At 41.2% G+C, this 21,559-nt stretch overlaps 1 protein-coding gene across 1 annotated transcript; it reads right to left on the reverse strand.

Moving 5' to 3' along the window:
• Positions 1-859: 859 nt before the first annotated feature.
• slc45a2 (solute carrier family 45 member 2) lies at positions 860-21,530 on the reverse strand. The gene is made up of 7 exons (XM_024380838.1): positions 20,637-21,530; positions 17,837-18,013; positions 13,341-13,699; positions 10,496-10,636; positions 9,511-9,634; positions 2,963-3,168; positions 860-1,119 (listed from the first exon to the last, which is right to left on the reverse strand). Exons 1-7 carry the CDS (start codon positions 21,106-21,108, stop codon positions 892-894), a joined length of 1,707 nt encoding a protein of 568 aa, XP_024236606.1. The 5' UTR covers positions 21,109-21,530; the 3' UTR covers positions 860-891.
• Positions 21,531-21,559: the final 29 nt, after the last annotated feature.

Raw genomic sequence — 21,559 nt, forward strand, 5'->3', positions numbered from 1 at the left:
CAAAATAGGAAAAACGACAAGGGGGATGAATACTTTTGCAAGGCACTGTACTGCACCTCTGTGCATACATACCGCATTATATACTTTACAATACATCAGTTCAATATCTAGTTTTGATTAACATTTGGTTGAGTTGTCAACGAATGTGAATTCAACATGAAATCATCAGAACATTTGACCATGTCATTGGATTTAGGTAAAAAGTTAGGTAAAATAAATTAAAATCCCTTACATTGATTACTTTTCGCATGTACATTTTTTAATTTTAATGATTTATTTTTTCCCCTTTTATTTAACCAGGTAGGCCAGTTGAGAACAAGTTCTCATTTACAACTGCGTCCTAGCCAAGATAAAGCAAAGCAGTATGACAAAAACAACAACACAGTGCGACAACATCATCACATCAAAGTTTTGGGTTGAAATGATGTGGAAACAATGTTGATTCAACCAGTTTTTGACCAGTGGGATGCTTCTGTGCACATGTGTTTCAAAGGAGTTAAACCCACATGAAATAACGTCTAGGGTTTCTAACTTCTTTCGTTTCAATGAATTCAATTTTGAGTGATGTGCTTGACAGAATTCATTTGGGGCAACTTGGCTCACAGTTTCGACTTTGATACAGATGGATTTATATTGGTTAAAAGCCTCGCCTAAGGGCACACCATTAGTATGCCCCATCTGTCTTCACCAACATGTTTTTTAGAACATCTACTGGTATAGCAAATGGGGAACATAGGGAGGATGAGTGGAACACATTGATCTGCACAGTTTGTTTTGCCTTGCTCAAGAGCATATGAAGAAGCTTTTAATCCATTTACAAGCACCTTTATGGGTTTTAAGGAAGAGGGAGACAATGTTATAAGGGTATAAGTAAATATCTTTATTAAGAGGTTATTCCACGTATCTGATGAAGAGGGCGATGAACAGACAGCCAATTAGAGACATTGTCGACGCTGATAGGACCACCACAATCACACTTCCTGCCATGTTAACCAATGCCCCCAGTCCCGCCCCCACGATGATCTGAGCCAGCTGCACCATACACGTGAGCGCAGCACAATCCACGCCGGTGCCTCGATCCTGTCCTGCAGGATTCCCTTTCCCCATCTTCCTCTGCACCTGGTGTCACAACAGGAAGAATCCATTTCAGAAATGCTACTTACTGTATAAAAAACACACTCTCATAGTCGCACATACAGTCCACCCAGTGTATGACACGTTGTGAAAGAACATGTTGTAAAACTAAAGGAAATGTAACCTGTTGTGACACATCACAAGGACAAGAGCAGCTGGGGAAGTATTTTGTGAACATAGCCTAGTAAGCAGAATTACAAGCAATGCTTCAGCTCCAAATCAATAAACTAGTTAACACAAATCCCCTTCATGTCCTGCTCTAAAGGGAGTTAATAGATTGATAGGAAATGGAGCTGAAACAAGATATGTTTGGTTTGATATAAATTAGTGTAATTGACTAATCTTTCAGAAGGGAATAGTGGAAAAACAGACATGAACATGATAGTGATATGAAGGAAAAATACAATGGTGGAAAACACTTTTGCTTTGTCAGTTGGAGACATTGTTGGAATCTTCTATCTGTTTGATTATGTAGTATGAGTCTTTCCCTAACTCTTGGTTGTGCATTGGCAGACTGGACTACAGTTAGTAATTTGGGGTCTTTATTGCTGAATTGATGTTCTCATGTGGATAGCATATCACTTGCCTATAAAAAAGTAATATATGTTGTTTTTTAAAAATCTAACTTTCCCATTTTCATTGAGATAAAATGTGCGTTTCATCAATCTAAATGATTTGGATTAAAAGTATTTCCCCACTTCCTGAGATTATAGAATATATGTGTACTATTTTCACAATTAAACATGGAGCGCTGTCCAGAGATGCTCTTACTGAAGCTGACAGAATGTGTTGAATCCAAAGTGAGGTGCAGATTGGCTAAACTGAATCTCATTAATCCCTTTTTTCCATCCAAAGCCAAGCCTTTCCCTATTTACATAACGAAAGGGTGTTCACTGCTTAGCCAAAGCACTAACAGCAGCTTGTCTAAGCGAGGCCTGTTGAGCATCAGCATTAAGAAAAGGAACAGGTTGTCTAATCTGTCTGTAGAGACAGGGGAGGGTGTTTGAGAGGCCTGTCTGTTGTGAATGGCACACCTGCTCTTAGCATGGGGCCCATGCTGACCAACACAGCGTTGACCACTCAACATTGACAAGCTCAACAGATAGCTGGGATCTATGGGCTGGCAAAGAGTCATGCTCATGGGGAGTGGGGAGACGGGGGTTGGGAGGACAGAAGGTCTCCCATCTGATGGTGAAGGGAAGTGGTAATGTAATCAGAAGCGTCCACTCTGTCATCATCTCACTATATTAAGACACATTTGGATGCCATTCCTCACCACTCCTTGTCTTATAATACGCTCTTCTTTGTAAGGGTGATGGGTATTGATTTAGACAGTTTGGGAATCAATTCAAAAGAAATGTGGGAACAAAGTTATTTCCCCTGAATGACTTTCAAGTATTCCAGAGAAAGCAACCTATTAGTGGGAATACATTTGTATACAAGTGATTTATGACACTCTCGCTGGACAGAAAACAGAATAAAGACAAAATCAATCAATAGAATTAGAAAGTAACTCTACGCCTTCATGAAAGCGAAAAGGGGAGCTGTGATACCTGACACATGGTGAGTATTCAAGTTACAGATGTGCATCACTCCATGTATGAGCTACAGACAGGTGGTGGATGAGGTTCGCAACTACTACACATTAGTAGCTTGTAACTTAAGCTGCTGCAGCCTCAGCATGTCCTATCCACTATCAGTTCCAACTATCTGAGGTGTGAGAGAGTAGCCTGGTCCCAGATCTGTTTGTGCAGTCTTGCCAACTCCTATGGTCATTGTAGTGGGACAACCAGATCTGGGACCAGGCTATGAGACAGAGGGAACTGACCTCCTCCTCGCGGTGGTACTCTGAGATGAGGTTGAAGGGGATGGTGTACAAGGTGCTGGACATGACTCCGAAGACACTGCACAGGATGAGGGTGGTGATAATGTTGGGGAACAGGCCGATAAGACTGGTGCCCAGACCAAACACAAAGTATCCTACGAAGTAGAGCCCCTTCAGACCGATGTAGGGCAGCAGCAGCCTCTGGACATCTGCAGACACATCAGAGAGAGAGGGAAGGAGGGGAGGGTGGAGAGAGGGTGAGAGGGAGAGCGAGAGAGCGATTTCAGCTTTAACCCTTCTGCTGTGTTCCGGTCAAATTGGAACTATTTATACGTTTTCTCTCTGAAAAATATAGTTAATTTCATCTAATTGTCACAAGGTTCCATGACTTTGTCCACAAAGGTCATCTGAACACACTAAATACATTTAGATGATTTTCATAAAATGTTGGGTGTTTTATTTATTTATCTGTTGTACACCTGTGGTATTCCCAGTCAAAAATGACCGGTCATTAGAAATGAATGGGTGAGACTACAATTAGTGTATAAAATTGAGTTCAAGCACATGCCCAGTCATCAGATGGACCCACTTCCATTCCCAGAGCCCCACATGCATGTGTGTTTGAGCACACACACACACACACGGCAACCCCCACGGGAACCTTCCATGGCAACCCCCACGGGAACCTTCCATGGCAACCCCCACGGGAACCTTCCATGGCAACCCCACGGGAACCTTCCATGGCAACCCCCACGGGAACCTTTTCTCAATAGAATCTTTCCCCCACAGGAACCACACCTGTTGGCATTCTCACAAACAATCGCAACATTTTTTCAATAATAAATATAACTTTTCTCGCAGCTCTGGTATATAAAGCTTTTTTGAGGCCTTGCTCACAATTCATTCTGTGGCAGCACAATGACCAAACGATGCACTGTATGTGAGGCTCTTGATCATATCTTTGATCATGACACTGGTGAGGAGGAGAGAGTCCTTGTTAAACTTTGAACACAAAGTAGTCTGTGATAAATAGCACAATATGTTTCATCTGAGTATTTGTTATAGTCAAAATAATCCATACATTATGCTGCTTTTTTTTAAACTCAAAAACAAGTTGTAGGAGCTCAGGTCAATGAGGCCTGCAGGCTATAAATAGCAAATAGAAGTTCAAAACTTGTAATGTTCACAAGAACTTAAGTTGATAAAAAGATCTAACACAACATTAGGTGATAATATATGTATTATTATGGATTTATAATCAGCTATATTGGGGCGGTCATTTTGGACCAGGAACACAGAATGAATTAACATGAAACAAACACAACATAAGGGTTAAACAGTATGTGGACTGGTACTGCCAAGTAAGCATTTTTTGTTACATTATATACTACTGTTAATAAACTGGGTGATTCGAGTCCTGAATGCTGATTGGCTGACAGCCATGGTATATCAGACCATCTAGCACGGGTTTGACAAAAAATGTATTTTTACTGCTCTAATTACGTTGGTAACCAGTTTATAATAGCAATAAAGCACCTCAGAGTTTTGTGGTATATGGTCAATATACCACGGCTAAGGGCTGCGTCCAGGCATTCCGTGATAAGTCGTGCATAAGAGCCGCCCTTAGCCGTGGTATATTGGCCATATACCACACCCCCTCGTGCATTATTGGTTAAGTATAAGAACACAGAACATGTCCAAGAGATTGCATGGGGTGGCAGGGTAGCCTAGTGGTTAGAGTGTAAGAATTTGTTCTTAACTGACTTGCCTAGTTAAATAAAGGTAAAAAATAAAAAAATTTTAAAAAAGTATAATTAAGTAGGGGATAATCAATGAGTAAATATGCGTTCTATGGAAAATAATGAATAACGTGGAAGGTGTGTTCCGTGACACGCTAGTGCTCCAGAGAGCTCAGGACCTCTGAATGGGGTGAAGATTAACCTTCCCACAGGACACACTCACTTCAGACTGAAGCTGGAAAGACAGCAAACTAGCTGTAGTTCGTTTAGTTTTACGTGTTTTTCTATTGACATTTCTTTGTTTATATACAGTAGCAGTCAAAACGTTGGACACACCTACTCATTCAAGGCATTTTGACTATTTTCTTTATTGTAGAATAACATCAACATTATGAAAAAAAAACACACATGGAAAGGCACACACCTGGCAATAATTGCGACGGAGGACACCAAGTGACCACCTGGTAGATGTAATCTCTCATGGTCAATCTTCCAATGATATGCCTACAAATACGTCACAATGCTGTCGACACCTTGGTTAAAATGGGAACGTTTTTCATCCAAAAATTAAAATAGCGTCCCCTATATCCAAGAAGTTAATTGAAATGCATTCCAGGTGACTACCTCATGAAGCTGATTGAGAGAATGCAGTCATCAAGGCAAAAGTTGGCTACTTTGAAGAATCTAAAAATACATGTTGAATTGTTTAACACTTAACACATTTTTGGTTACTACATTTAATTTTTGGATGAAAAACGTTCCGTTTTAAACAAGATATTTTGTCACAAAAAGAACCTCGACTATGCATATAATTGACAGCTTTGGAAAGAAAACACTCTGACGTTTCCAAAACTGCAAAGATATTGTCTGTGAGTGCCACAGAACTGATGTTACAGAAAAACCCCAGATAAAAATCCAATCAGGAAGTGCCGCATTTTTTGAAACCGCCTCATGCCAATGACTCCTTATATGGCTGTGAATGGGCCACGAATGAGCTTAGGCTTTCTGTCGCTTCCCCAAGGTGTCGACAGCATTGTGACGTATTTGTAGGCATATCATTGGAAGATTGACCATAAGAGATTACATCTACCAGGTGGTCACTTGGTGTCCTCCGTCGCAATTATTGCGTAATCTCCAGCTGCAGTATTTTTCCGTTTGCTTCTGATGAGAAGCCAACTGCCACCACTGATAGATTATCGAATAGATATGTGAAAAACACCTTGAGGATTGATTCTAAACAACGTTTGCCATGTTTCTGTCGATATTATGGAGCTAATTTGGAAAAAAAAGCTCGGCATTGTAAGTGACTGCATTTTCTGGTCTTTTTCTTAGCCAAACGTGATGAACAAAATGGAGCTATTTCGTCTACACAAATAATATTTTTGGAAAGAATGAACATTTGTGATCTAACTAAGAGTCTCGTCATTGAAAACATCCGAAGTTCTTCAAAGGTAAAGGATTTTATTTGAATACTTTTCTTGTTTTTGTGAAAATGTTGCCTGCTGAATGCTAGGCTTAATGCTATGCTAGGCTATCAATACTCTTACACAAATGCTTGTGTAGACCCTGTTAAAGATAGGGCTGACTACTGCCCCCTTTGGAGGAATTGCGTGCCCATAGTAAACAGAAAAAAAATCTGTCAAAAATTGCTAATATATGCATATAATAATTATTATTGAATAGAAAACACTAAAGCTTCTAAAACCGTTCAAATTATGTCTCTATGTAAAGCAGAACTCTCAGGGCAGCCATTCTCCCAAACTCTCTCTTGGCAACAGAAAAGTTGGGACAACTTTGACGTCATCGCCCCCACCCTTCCCAACCAGCTACAGATCTGGGAGAATGGCTGCCCTGAGAGTTTCTATCTCTTCAGCGCGATGTCCCCTTTCAGTGGGGCCTGCCATTGTGAGAATCGCGCGCTCCCTCGAGTTTTGGCGGGCTGAAACCTCCGGGTCACGCGAAAATACATGCACTTTCATGCGCACGTCGGGTCCGGAGCTCTCTTTGTTCCAAGATTCACCAAACGATGTAGGTTTGTCTGTTCACGCTAAGGATTGTTTTCTATGTTTAAAACATGCTAAAGCTCGATTCTGCACTTAGTTTGACCAGTTTAGTCGACATATAATATGTCATTTTGAAGTTTTGATGCGCATCCACTAGAATTTTGCCTGCATTTCGACCGGAATTTGTCGTGTTTGATAACCTAAAGACACAGACTTGAAAACCAAACGCAGTTTTTGGTAAGTATAACTCCTTCCACGTCTTCTGATCGAAGAACATCAAAGGTAAGGGAATATTTATGTGTTAATTATGGGTTTCTGTGGACTCCGAGATAGAGGAGACATAATGCTAATTTCTGAGCGCCGTCTCATATTATAGCCTAGTGAACGAATTCTGTAACGTTAAAAATAAATGTAACACAGCGGTTGCATTAAGAAGAAGTGTATCTTTCTAACTATATGTAGAACATGTATATTTAGTCAAAGTTTATGATGTGTACTGCTTGTTATCTGACGTTAGCTCCGGCAGATATCATCATTTCTCCGGACATTTGAGTAGCATTTTTTGAACATGGCGTCATTGTAAACAGAGATTTATGGATATAAATTGCATATTATTGAAAAAAACATAAATGTACTGTGTAACATGTCCTATTACTGTCATCTGATGAAGATTTTCAAAAGGTTAGTGAATTATTTTTCTTTTAATCCTGCGGTTGTTGATTGCATATTTTGTTCAACGTGGCTAATTCAAATTAGCTGTGTCTTTGGTGGTGGTTTGACATAAATATGTGCTATGTTTTCGCCGTAAAACATTTTAGAAATCTGACTCTCTGGCTAGATGAACAAGGTGTTTATCTTTCATTTGAGCTATTGGACTTGTTAATGTGTGGAGGTTAAATATTTCTAAGAATATTTTTGCGTTCCATGCGTTCCATGCGTTCCATGCGTTCCATGCGCCACGTCCCAGTTAACGTCGGTTCCCAACTGGGAACCCGAATCCGTAACAGGTTTTAAAGCAAATTTTGAAAATCTGAGATGACAGTGTTGTTAACAAAAGGCTAAGCTTGTGAGCCAATATATTTATTTCATTTCATTTGCGATTTTCATGAATAGGAAACGTTGCGTTATGGTAATGAGCTTGAGGCTATGATTACGCTCCCGGATACGGGATTGCTCGTCGCTAGAGGTTAACAGGTGTGCCTTGTTAAAGGTTCATTTTAAGTATGACACCTTGACTTTTTCCACATTTTGTTACAATACAGCCTTATTCTAAAATGGATTAAATGAGAATTTTTTCCTCATCAATTTTCCTCACACAATACCACATAACAAAAAAGCAAAAACATTTTTTTTAACATTTCAAAACAAAAATACCTTATTTACATAAGTATTCAGACCCTTTGCTATGAGACTCGAAATTTAGCGCAGGTGCATCCTGTTCCCATTGATCATCCTTGAGATGTTTCTACAACTTGATTGGAGTCCAACTGTGGGGAATTTAATTGATTGATGATTGGGAAAGGCACACACCTGTCTATATAAGGTCCCACAGTTGACAATGCATGTCAGAGCAAAAACCCAGCCATGAGGTCGAAGGAATTGTCCACAGAATTCCGAGACAGGACTGCATTGAGGCACAGATCTGGGGATCGGTACCAAAAAATGACTGCCGCATTGAAGGTTCCCAAGAACACAGTGGCCTCCATCATTCTTAAATGGAAGACGCTTGGAAACACCAAGACTCTTCCTAGAGCTGGCCGCCTGGCCAAACTGAGCAATCGGGGGAGAAGGGCCTTGGTCAGGGAGGTGACCAAGAACCCTATGGTCATTCTGACAGAGCTCAAGAGTTTCTCTATGTAGATGGGAGAACATTCTAGAAGGACAACCATCTCTGCTGTTGGATCTGCAGAGAAGAATGGGAGAAACTCCCCAAATACCGGTGTGCCAAGCTTGACTAAAGCCTGTAATCGCTGCAAAAGGTTTTTCAACAAACTGGTTGTGCCACCTTTAGCTGCAACCAAACACTTCCTGTAGTTATTGATTAGTCTCATGTCACTGTGGAGGAATTTTGGCCCATCTTCCATGCAGAACTGCTCTAACTCAGCAACTTTTGTGGGTTTTCAAGCATGAACTGCTCGCTTCAAGTCCTGCCACAACATCTCAATTGGGATTAGGTCTGGACTTTGACTAGGCCATTCCAAAACTTCAATTTTGTTGCTTTTTAGCCATTTTAATGTAGACTTGTGTGCTTTGGATAATTGTCTTGCTGCATGACCCTGCTGCGGTTCACCTTCAGCTCACAGACGGATGGCCTGACATTCTCCAGTAGAATTCTCTGACACAACACAGAATTTATGGTTCCTTCTATTAAGGCAAGTCGTCCAGGTCCTGAGGCAGCAACACATCCCCAAACCATCACACTATCACTACCATGCTTGACCATTGGTATAAGGTTCTTACTGTGGAATGCAATGTTTGGTTTTCGCCAGGCATAATGGGACCCATGTCATCCAAAATGTTATCATTTTGATTCACCTGTTCATAGAACATTCTTCCAAGAGTCTTGATGATCATCCAGGTGCTTTTTGGCAAACTTGAGTCAACTTTTTGGATGAGATGGGTTCCATTATGTATTATTTTTAAACTCAAGTACCCTATCTAATACTGGGTTTTGGTTGAAGATCTGATAACATTCAGTATCAAAAATATGCAAGTAGAGAAAATCAGAAAGGGGGCCTTGAGCTAAATCACATGTTGTGGACATTAGCTGACCCCAATAATGTCTTATGCTTGCTGCGATACGACTTACAGGAGTAAAGAGCAGAGGAGACGGCGTTGATGCAGAGACCCCAGCATCCAATCTCCACCCCCCTCTCATACCGCTCGTAGGCTGTGGAGTTATGGTCCGCATATGGGTTGCCCTTGTACACAATCTGTCAACACACACAATCAACTCAACCATTATTATACACAAGTTATGACAAAGTATGATAATTGTGATAATCACATACAAAATGGAGGCAAAGTCACCCTCACAAATAATCAATAAAAGTGGTGGTATGGGTGTTGAGGATTGAGATAAAAGCTAGTGCCGGCATGAAGTGATGGATAATGATGACGATTATGATCCATTTGCTTTATAGTGCATGTGCTGTACAGTAGCTTATAACAGTTAACAAGCTCCATCCCATTTGTTATCATATAGCTGCCAAAGCCTGTATCAACATCATAAGCCATCTCTGTGCCACAGCTCTCTGTTGACACAGCCGAAGCAGGTTTTATTCACGCCTGGCATGCTGCTCAATCTGCCTCAGTCTGCCTGCAACCACTAATTCACCATGACCACCATGTAACTGTGGCCTGTGTGAGTGCTTGTAGCATCCAGATCAGACGTGATCACTATAAAGCCTGTCTGTCATTACAGACCAATTCATCTGAGCACACAAAACCAATCAGCTAATGCTGTGACAAGAGACTACCCACCAATCAGGGTTTGTTGTGATGGAGCTAAACCAATAAAGGAAGCCTATTAATGAACACGATGGCGAACATTTTGCTATCGCCTAACGTTAAAGACATGAGAATTTAAATTGAGTGAAAAGATTCACTTCGTTAATGACCACTGTCAAATAAGAGTAATCATTAGTAGTGCATGAGTGATAGCATTAGCTTAATGTTTAATGGTAGCGGCACAGAACGAACGATCCACTCCTCCCGCCGCACAGACACAGAAACAGACACACGCGTACACACACTCTCACTCCATCTCTCTCTCTCTCTCTTGCTCTTCTCACCTGTCCCATGAAGTCTGTGAAGAAAAGCATGTTGCAGAGGAAGGCAGTCCAACCCAGCAGGTGACTGACACAGAGACAGCGGTAATGACTAGGCATGTTAATCATGGCCAGGAGACATGACTTCAGAGTCATCCTCTTCTGCTGCAGTACAGAGAAACACACAGGGTCAGGTCATGAGACTTCAGAAGGACTCACACAGGAACAGCAGGAGGTCAGAATAGAGGGAATTAAAAAAGAACAAGGAACAGTAGGGGGTCAGATAAGAATAAAGAAAGAGGTCAGATGAAGGCTTTTAGCTAATGATAGATATACTAGCCTTATCCTGCAAAAATCCTGTTTTAACAAGTCAGGAACAGAGGGGCAAAAAAACTAAGGACAAGGGATTAAAGAAATGGGTGAAATGAAATGTACTGTGTGTTCAATTTCTTTAATCATGTTCTGGTTTAGTATAGTAACTAAGGTTCTTCTCGGATTGAAATCTTTTGTATATTATGTAAATGTACACAGCGTGGCCTGACAGCATACAATAACTAATGTTATTATCCCCAAATAAATTCCCAATCAACATTTTCTAGGAATCCTGTAAAATGGCTGTACCCATCGAAATAGAATATGAAAGTCTATGGTTGCACCAAAGAACCCTGTCTGACTACTGTGATAATAGAGGACCCTTGCCTGCTGGAATAGTATCAACTAAGAACATACAGTAATCATTCCTGTCTCTTTTCATAAAATGTTGAATAACTGAAAAGTCAGTCAGAATTCATTTGCAGCTATAGTTACACGCTGGGCATGAATACAGTCATTACATTTCCATTGTTATGGTGCTGAATTAGATTGTTGAATACTAGTCTGGGTTTCAATGTGTCTCTTTCAGAGCACTGGTTTCAATGGCTGCCTGAGCCTTAGAGGTCATGTAATTCATTTCATTCCAGGGGCTGAGCTACCTATACCTGTAGCAAGTGGCGGATTTAGGTAGAGGCGACATGGGCAGCCGCCCTGGGTGGCATCCTGCCAGGGCCGGCACAGGGTGCCCGCACAAAAAAATTAGGAATGGTGACATTTGCGGGATCGGTTTTCTATCGCTCATTTGCACGTCATGTCAATGATATCATGTCACCGTGTGGGACTGTGGGTCAATTAACCTTGTTGGAGTAGGCGCCCTGATTCTAGTTCGTGAGCTAGGCAGGCTACTGCTTGGGAAGGTCTCTCACTCAGAAGTATGAGATGGGGAGGGGGTGGGGGTAGGTTGACATCAGGTCTCCCCACTGGAAGCCTGAGGTAGGGGAAGCGGGAGAATCTATCAAAATGTGCACCTCTAAATTTGTACAGTACTAATGCAATTAGTAAAATCAGTCACACTACAAAATGCTACCAGATAAACCATAATTAATTCATAATACTGATAATATATAGTTTCACAGACATATTGTTGCATTTTTGTCTGGTTTGTGCGAAATCGTTAAGGATAATATAAAACCAGTCTGCACACCACCAAGGTGAATTGGTTTAGTCTTGACTCTTGGTTGACAGTGTTGGGGGATGGGTAATGTATTGATGCTCGAGTGCCAAATCAACATTTGTCTTTGTTACTTCTTTTTGATATTTATTTGTCTTATTTTTGTATATATTTTTCTATAGTTTGAAATATTATGATTACAAGCTAGATCCGCCACTGCCACAGTACAGTACAATGATGATTTAAATGGCTTTCTCGTGTGAGGTGACATTGCAACCTTTTAGTGGTTGTTTTACACTCTAGCCAGACCTGATGACTGCCTGGTCTAATCAGCATCAAGGTAACCATGCATGTAATCCAGCTGACGCTGGTAACTAAGAAAACCTGTTTCCTCCATTAACACTGGGTTTGGGAACAGACAGACACTAGTTACTGTTTCCTGCTTCTTTAAATAACTGCATGACCCTTGTCCTCTAACAATCCTTCTGTCTCCAATCCCCACCACCCACCTTCTCTATCCACTCTCCTCCATCCAAACCATATATGGAAATTGTACACATTGAAATACTGTAAAATACTAATTATGTGGTTACTATGGCAATGCCTGTGGAATGGTCACCATTGCCACACACCAGAGCAATGCTACACCATAGAGACGTGAAAGCACATATCTCACACAGCGATACCACATTTGACTAAGGACACAGACCACTCACAATGGTCCAAAGAGATATGAACATCCAGACTGTTTGCATAGTCTAATATTGAGAGTATTGACACTCATGGCTTTATAAACGACTTGTTCTCATACTTAAAGCTCAAGTATTAATTTTGCATTATCAGTATACAACAGAGTCATTGTTACTAATACATAAGTACTTGACATAATTCCCAGGCTTTAACCTATCAAAGACAAACCTAAAGTCAGAGCCTGGAGCCTGGGGGTCAGGGCCTGCGTGCGAGCACGGTTTAGTGAGACGTGTCAGAAAACACAAAGGTCACACTATACTGTGTAAATAGTATATAATTACATATCTCCTCACGAGGAAATCAAGAGCTTTTACCCAAGGAGATACTCGAGAGGTAGTCACCTCTTTTCAAGTGCCATAGAAGTGCCATGAGATATGAACATAAAACCCTAAATCAAAGTATGTATACTTCAGTGTACATTAAGATTACTCTACAGTGTGATCACATTCTTCTTAATAAACACTTATGCCATTAAACACGGATGTGTTTCAAAGGATTTGACATTCCATTAGTGTGTGTAGTTTCATAGACTGATCTCTTTGTTTTGTTACCTGTAAAACACAGTACTGGTATCAAAGTCAGGATCTCATAGAGAAGGTCAGCCAGACTAGACTTCATGGTGTGACTTTGACATACCTCTTTGTTGGGTTGCTTGGCACTGGATGTGACGGAATTGGCTTCCCCCAGGGCGGAGAATGAACGAGGCCGGAGGTCTGCCTCCGACTCTTGGGACATTGATCCATGCAAGGATCCATAGCCACCACTGCTGCTGTGTGTGCTGAGGAGGAGGAGGGCATTGGGGGTCAACACGTCCAAGCTAATGTCCTTGGCCAGGGGTGTCTCTGGGATGCTGAAGAGATGCACGGTGAGGAATACCATCCAGGTCAGAGCAGAGAAGAAGTAGATGACCTGGTACTCTGACCCCAGCAGTCGGCCCAGGGACGAGTGACCCCAGTCCATGGCTCCCACGAGGTACCCAAAGGCACCCCCAAGCCCTACAACGGACAACAGGCACAATAGAGATTGGTTATCAGGTCTGTTGGTGGGGGTCCTAGGCCATTGGTCATAGCACAGTCATCAGACGGCATCTGCAATCCAGGAATTGTAGTGAATATTTTCAAAAACATTTCATCATTAATAATAATAACTTGGAGGGTGGTTATATTTGTCCTATTTCACACATGTACAAGTATGTATCATACACGTGTGAATTGGTAATGTGTTTTTGGCATATGCAAACTCCCGAGACACCCTCTGGGAGTGGGGTCACGGCTAAGGTCTTAACATTAGGATTAAGTGTCTTGCTCAAGGGCACATCAGCAGATTGTTCACCTCTGTCTGATCTGAATTTGAACTATTAACCTTTCAGTTACTGGCCCAACGCTCTAACCGCTCAGCCACCTGAGACCATTTTGCCTGTGGTGGTTTTGAATTTTCCAATGAAGATAACGTGGGCTGTATTTAATAAATACAGTGTCTGATTGATAAAATAATGCTTCTTGCATCTGAATTTAAAGCTCATGTCACAATGTAACGTTTAAGCTGGGTGATCTCAGAGAAGCTGGGAGTAATGTTGTGATAAATGCGTTGTCACGGAGTACGATCCTGCACACAGATAAGTGGCTTGTTCTGTCAGACATATCCCTATAATCTGGACATACTACTGTCTGTTCCCTAAATTCTTACACCAGCATCCTACATTGAGAAACCTGAAACATAAACCTTTTCATAAATTATGCAGCAATTTTGAGGACGTCTAACTAGGATTTTACATCAAATGTGTCCGCATTCTCTGGACATACAGTACAAGTCAAACGTTTGGACACACTTATTCATGCAAGCAAAATATATGGAATCATGTAGTACTCAAAAAAGTGTTAAACAAATCCAAATATATTTTAGATTTTAGATTCTTCAAAGTAGCCACCATTTGATGACAGCTCTGTACACTCTTGGTATTCTCTCAACCAGCATCATGAGGAATGCTTATCCAGCAGTCTTGAAAGGGTTCCTGCATATGCTGAACCCTTGCTGACTGCTTTTCCTTCACTCTGTGGTCCAACTCATCCCAAACCATCTCAATTGGGTTGAGGTCGGGTGATTGTGGCCAGGTCATATGATGCATCACTCTCCTTGGTCAAATAGCCCTTACACAGCCTGGAGGTCCTGGTTGAAAAACCAATGATAGTCCCACTAAGCGCAAACCAGATGGGATAGCATATCGCTGCAGAATGCTGTGGTAGCCATGCTGGTTAAGTGTGCCTTGAATTCTAAATACAGTTGAAGTCGTAAGTTTACATACACCTTAGCCAAATACATTTAAACTCAGTTTTTCACAATTCCTGACATTTAATCTTAGTAAAAGTTCCCTGTCTTAGGTCAGTTAGGATCACCACTTTATTTTAAGAATATGAAATGTCAGAATAATAGTATAGAGAATTATTTATTTCAGCTTTTATTTCTTTCATCACATTCCCAGTGGGTCAGAAGTTTACATACACAATTAGTATTTGGTAGCATTGCCTTTGAATTATTTAATTTGGGTCAAACGTTTCTGTCACCCACTCCTTGTTCGGGTGGCGTTTGGCGGTCGACGTCACCGACCTTCTAGCCATCGCCGATCCACTTTTCATTTTCCATTGGTTTTGTCTTGTCTTCCATCACACCTGGTTCCAATTCCATCAATTACATGTTGTGTATTTAATCCTCTGTTCCCCCTCATGTCCTTGTCCGTAATTGTTTGTTGTAGTGCTTGTGCACGGTATGCTGGTATTTCCCGGGTTTTGTTTGACCCATCTATTGTATTATTCGGTTTACGGTGGTTTATGGTTATTAAACACAACCGTTGTAAATCAGTTTCCGCTCTCCTGCGCCTGACTTCTCTCCTGCCAGTAGCATCGCATTACAGTTTCGGGTAGCCTTCCACAAGCTTCCCACAATAAGTTGGGTGAATTTAGGCCCATTCCTCCTGACAGAACTGGTGTAACTGAGTCAGGTTTGTAGCTCTTCTTGCTCGCACACGCCTTTTCAGTTCTGCCCACACATTTTCTATAGGTATAGATATTCTATAGGTATAGATATGTTTGTACCTGTTTCCTGCAGCATCTTCACAAGGTCCTTTGCTGTTGTTCTGGGATTGATTTGCACTTTTCGCACCAAAGTATGTTCATCTCTAGGAGACAGAATGCTCTCCTTCCTAAACGGTATGACAGCTGCGTGATCCCATGGTGTTTATACTTGCGTACTATTGTTTGTACAGATGAACGTGGTACCTTCAGGCGTTTGGAAATTGCTGAAGGATGAACCAGACTTGTGGAGGTCTACATTTTTTTCTGAGGTCTTGGCTGAATTCTTTTGATTTTCCCATGATGTCAAGCAAAGAGGCACGGAGTTTGAAGGTAGGCCTTGAAATACATCCACAGGTACACCCCCAATTGACTCAAATGATGTGAATTAGCCTACCAGAGGATTCTAAAGCCATGACAAAATTTTCTGAAATTTTCTAAGGGGTTTAAAGGGACAGTCAGCTTAGTGTATGTAAATTTCTGACCCACTGGAATTATGACACAGGGAATTATAAGTGAAATAATCTGTCTGTAAGCAATTGTTGGAAAAATGACTTGTGTCATGCACAAAGTAGATGTCCTAACCGACTTGCCAAAACTATAGTTTGTTAAGAAATTTGTGGTTGCCTAAAAAGCCAGCATCCCGGAGTCGCCTCTTCACTGTTGACATTGAGATTGGTGTTTTGCGGGTACTATATATTGAAGCTGCCAGTTGAGGACTTGTGAGGTGTCTGTTTCTCAAACTATACACTCTAATGTACTTGTCCTCTTGCTCAGTTGTGCACTGAGGCCTCCCACTCCTCTTTCTATTCTGGTTAGGGCCAGTTTGTGCTGTTCTGTGAAGGGAGTAGTACACAGCGTTGTACGAGATCTTCAGTTTCTTGGCAATTTTACGCATGGAATAGCCTTCATTTCTCAGAACAAGAATAGACTGACAACTGTTTCAGAAGAAATTTGTTTGTTTCTGGCCATTTTGAGCCTGTAATCGAACAAACAAATGCTGATGCTCCAGATACTCAACTAGTCTAAAGAAGGCCAGTTTTATTGCTTCTTTAATCAGAAACAACCATTTTCAGCTGTGCTAACAGAATTGCAAAATGGCTTTCTAATGATCAATTAGCCTTTTAAAATGATAAACTTGGATTAGCTAACACAACATTCCATTGGAACACAGGAGTGATGGTTGATAATGGGCCTCTGTACCCCTATGTAGATATTCCATAAAAAATCTGCTTTTCCAGCAACAATAGTAATTTACAACATTAACAATGTCAACACTGTATTTCTGATCAATTTGATGTTATTTTTAGGAACAAAAATTTTTGCTTTTCTTTCAAAGACAAGGACACTTCTAAGCGACCCCAAACTTTTGAACGGTAGTGTATGTATTTGTGTATTTTCATGCATTTATCCACTAATTGACTCTCAATTTCATCACCTCTAAATTCACAGGCTAGTAAAGTTTTTGAGTTGTGAGGATAGTCAAAATTAAGTTTGGGGCGTTTTTTTAATGTTTAAGTCGTGTGACTGCAATGATAAAACAGTACAAAAGAGAAATATCATAACAGCCCATTCTTGTGTATCAAGAAAACACACACACATTCCTCCACATACCAGGGCTACGTTGACTAGCAGGTCATGTGCCTCCCCTCTCTCTCTCAGCTCCAACTCATGACTCCAACACATGACTGAGAATCTGCTGGATTAGAACGTACTGAACAAGCTCACACCACCCCGTGCTGGCTTCCCTTGCCATCAGCTGAGTCCACGCACTCGCTCACTAGCACACTCGAATACTTACTCACGCGCTTGTTGACTGACTGACTGACTCACTCACTGTGTGAGCTCTGAGGGCCGGGCTCCAGGTTACTAAACAGCCACTTAAAAGCACAGAGCATACTGAGAGGTATTTACATCACATGTGAATATGCACTCCGTGCTGCAGGGACCCTCTCCTCCCCACACCCAGACATGCACTCTGCTCTGAGCCAGTGATCCCAGTCCGGCTTCCTCACATGCACTGTCTAAAATAACTTCAAATAAAGGAGTGTAGATTGGGATTCTTACCTGTGAGAAGGGCATGGTAGTGCAGTCCTCTTTCCTTGTCTGTGTACGAGCAGACGTCAAAGAGGTAGGCCTTGACTGGCCCATCGATGAAGTCTGCTGCAAAGTCAAATAGCACCACTCCAAACATGACTATGACGATGGCCCATATCCTCTTCAATGACCTATCCTGTACTAAAGCTGCAAAAGAGGAGAAAGACAGAAGTTTACTTCAAGTTAAGGATTCAGTCTGTCCGATTTTTCACTCATTTACTACAACGAGATCCACTTTCAATAGCAGATAGTTCTGAATGCTTTTTTTTGTGTTTGTTTAGGATGAGGCGTAGCAGCTGAATCATGTCAGTTTGCCTTAAGAAGTACCTCTTTCGCTCATCCATTAACTTCAAGACAGACACTGGCCCAGCTGCCATTTACAGACGTGATGAGACATATTTTCCAGGGCTTCTGAGGTAAACAGTGGATTTGTGTACAACTTGATCAAACCCTTTAGATCATGTAGTTTCAGTACATTGGTTCTTACGGTTTCGTCAAGATCGACGGGGGCTAATACAATCATGCATTCACCATATAGCCACGAACAGCATGTTTGAAACCACATTCCTTTGATTCAACACAAATGCAAGGGCAGTTCAAAAGGCACATGATTCATTTTTTTTGGTCTTTAAAAAGAAAATGAACTCAAATTGAAACAAAACATTGCCAGCGTGGCTCTGTCTGGCTAGAAAAACAACTCCTACTTAATTGTACGTTTAATATCCTCAATCTGACACTGTGTACAACATTTGTATAGGTAATCACAGTATCTAGTGTTGATGCTCATCAAAAAGAAATACTGTAGCAAATCAATCAGAATAATTGTCATAATTATGTTGTGCACACGGCGGAGCACAAACAAACAGAATTATGTCCTTAATCTTGAGTGAGAAACAATTGGCTGACAGATTGCAGCAGAATTAAAAACCTACACAGCCGTATTTAAATTTGGGTGATTACTAATCCCATTACAAATCCCAGTTGGGTGTTGTGTTGCAGTCGTATTAGGCATGCCGGATGTATTGAGACCGACGTTTTGATCTTGGAGAAATTCAAGAACTTTCCTCAAAGCTTTGTTTTATCCAATGTATCTACATATACTGTCCTGTACACTACAGTAGCTAACACACAGGGTGTGCATTGTCACAGATCCCGTTTTACCATTTACTACAGTGTTGAAGAATGGAAATAATCATCTTAACAAAAGTACTGTAAGTGGTCACACTTTGTATTGTGCAGTATTATTACAAAGAAGGTGAAATCCGGCATAACTGAAACCAACAATGAAGGCATTCACTGAAAACAAAAAGTTAGGTTGTCAGATCAACGTACGATAGTGCTGCAAAAAGAAATCCAATCCAAGCCCTTATGGAGAGAATGCATTTCCATATTGTAGTATTATTCTACTTACATTTATACTTTTCAATACACAAGCACAGCTCAACTATTTAAAAGTATTTGAAATATGTATTTTGACCCAGGTCTTATGAGCTAACCATAGACCTGACCCAATAAATTAAACAATCCCTTTTCAGAAAGCTCAAATTCATGGACGGACATGAAAATGAACAACATAAACAACAGTGGATGTAACAGTTTGTGAAAAGAGGCACAGGCCGAACATATACACCTAACAAAAATATAAATGCAACATGCAACTATTTTAAAGATTTTACTGAGTTACAGTTCACAGTTCAAAACTTGAGACATCTGTGGCATTGTGTTGTGTCACAAAACTTTTAGATTGGCCTTTTATTATCACCAGCACAAGGTGCACCTGTTTAATGAACATGCTGTTTAATCAACTTCTTGATATGCCACACCTGTCCGGTGGATGGATTACCTTGGCAAGGAGAAATGCTCACTGACAGGGATGTAAACAGGGATCTGTGCACAACATTTGAGAGAAATAAGCTTTTTGTGCATATGGAACATTTCTGGGATCTTTTATTTCAGCTCATGAAACATGGGACCAACACTTCACATGTTGCCTTTACATTTTTGTTCAGTGTACGTCTCAGTATTTGCAGAGGTGTAAAGATATGCCATATGTCTTTCATTTCTGTTCTTTGCAGACGATGATAGTTAGTTTTCCCCTGGAGACTCAGGATTGTGTCCAGCATGTTTTTATCTGAAATAATTGCTGAACATCTTGTGAAATCAACTTGGTGAAGGGAAACAGTTCAGTCAAAATAATAGGAACATTTGACCCTTCTGTCTAGACACACTAAGGCACCCTCTCATTAATGGTTATGAAACACATTCAACAGCCAGATAAACAAACACACACACACACACACGCACACACGCACGCACACACACACACACATCTAAATTATGCAGTAACATAAATATGTCTGTAAATATGTAATATTATCATTCTTCGTTTTCAGTTATTGCCCTCTTCTGGCAATAACTGAATTAGTTTGTTAATTAGTTTGACTATCTCAGACCGTGTCTGAGCAAAATAATCTGGTGTTCAGATAATTTAATTAGCAGTTTGAGTTCAGAGCGTGATACCCTCATGTTTTTCTTAGGGTAGGGGTGGCTCGGGCAGGGCGTTAAAACAAATATTTACATTTTCTATCAACATTGAAACAGCCCATTAATTAAGCACAAGTTTAAATTAAATATACTACGTATGTTACAGTGAAAGTATTTTGGTTTCTCATATCCAAGCTACCCAACTCCATGACAACTATTGAAAAAACATAGACTAGTTCTCACATACATTTGTAGAACACTATGCCTGATAGCCATGGGCTCTTACCTGATATGACTGCATCTCCATTTAGAAACAAGGTAAGGCCCACCAGCATCATAATCCCCAGTGCGAGGATGTAGGGCCTCCGTCGGCCCCACGGGGACCTGCAGTAGTCGCTGGCCGAGCCGATGATGGGCTGCAGCAGGAAGCCCAGGATGGGGCTGATCAGCCACACAAGGCTGTACAAGCTCTGAGGGAGTCCGACACTAAGCAGCACCGGGGTGACGAAGGCTGCCTCCACCGCATAGCAAAATTCCCTTCCAAACATCACCATGCCATGCAGCAGCAACCTCCCCCGAGACCGCCTCGGAAGCTCCACCACCCCAAACACAACGGGCTCCATACTGTCCAAGTAGTCCTCCTTCGTAGACTCCCTACAGTCCACACTCCCCACGGAGTAACAGCCCAGACCTGTAATGTGTGTTCCGGGCTCCGGAAGCCTGCATGGCTGGGGTTGGTCCCCTGTGAGGAGGGACATAGCTACTGGGGGAGATGGAGGTTGTATGGGTGTAGCGCTCAGCCCGCTTGTCAATGGCAAACAGCACAATCTCTGCTTCTTGGCTCAAGCTAATTCTCTACTGCATAGTTGAGCAATGAGTCCAAGTAGCCTCAAGTCCTGATTTGAGGCAAGGAGAGGAGAGGCTGAGGAGATTGGAGGAGAGATGGGGTGTGGCTGTTGGTTTGATTTAGATGAATGAAGATTCAACTTTCAGTTTTTTCTTTTTAAGCACGTGACTAGGATTGTGGCTTTTTAACCCCATCTCACAACACTATATTCCTTTACATCAAAATTATTCCTGGAATAATGTGGTGCTCCATGAAATTATCACTTGATGGATTACCAGAAATTCAGTAGTCCTAACAGAGAGAATTGGATGACAGGAGAATGACAAGAGATTCATTTACTACTCTGCTAAAACATGTTACAT

This window comes from Oncorhynchus tshawytscha, linkage group LG20 (genome assembly GCF_018296145.1).
Source record: "Oncorhynchus tshawytscha isolate Ot180627B linkage group LG20, Otsh_v2.0, whole genome shotgun sequence".
NCBI lineage: Eukaryota > Metazoa > Chordata > Actinopteri > Salmoniformes > Salmonidae > Oncorhynchus > Oncorhynchus tshawytscha.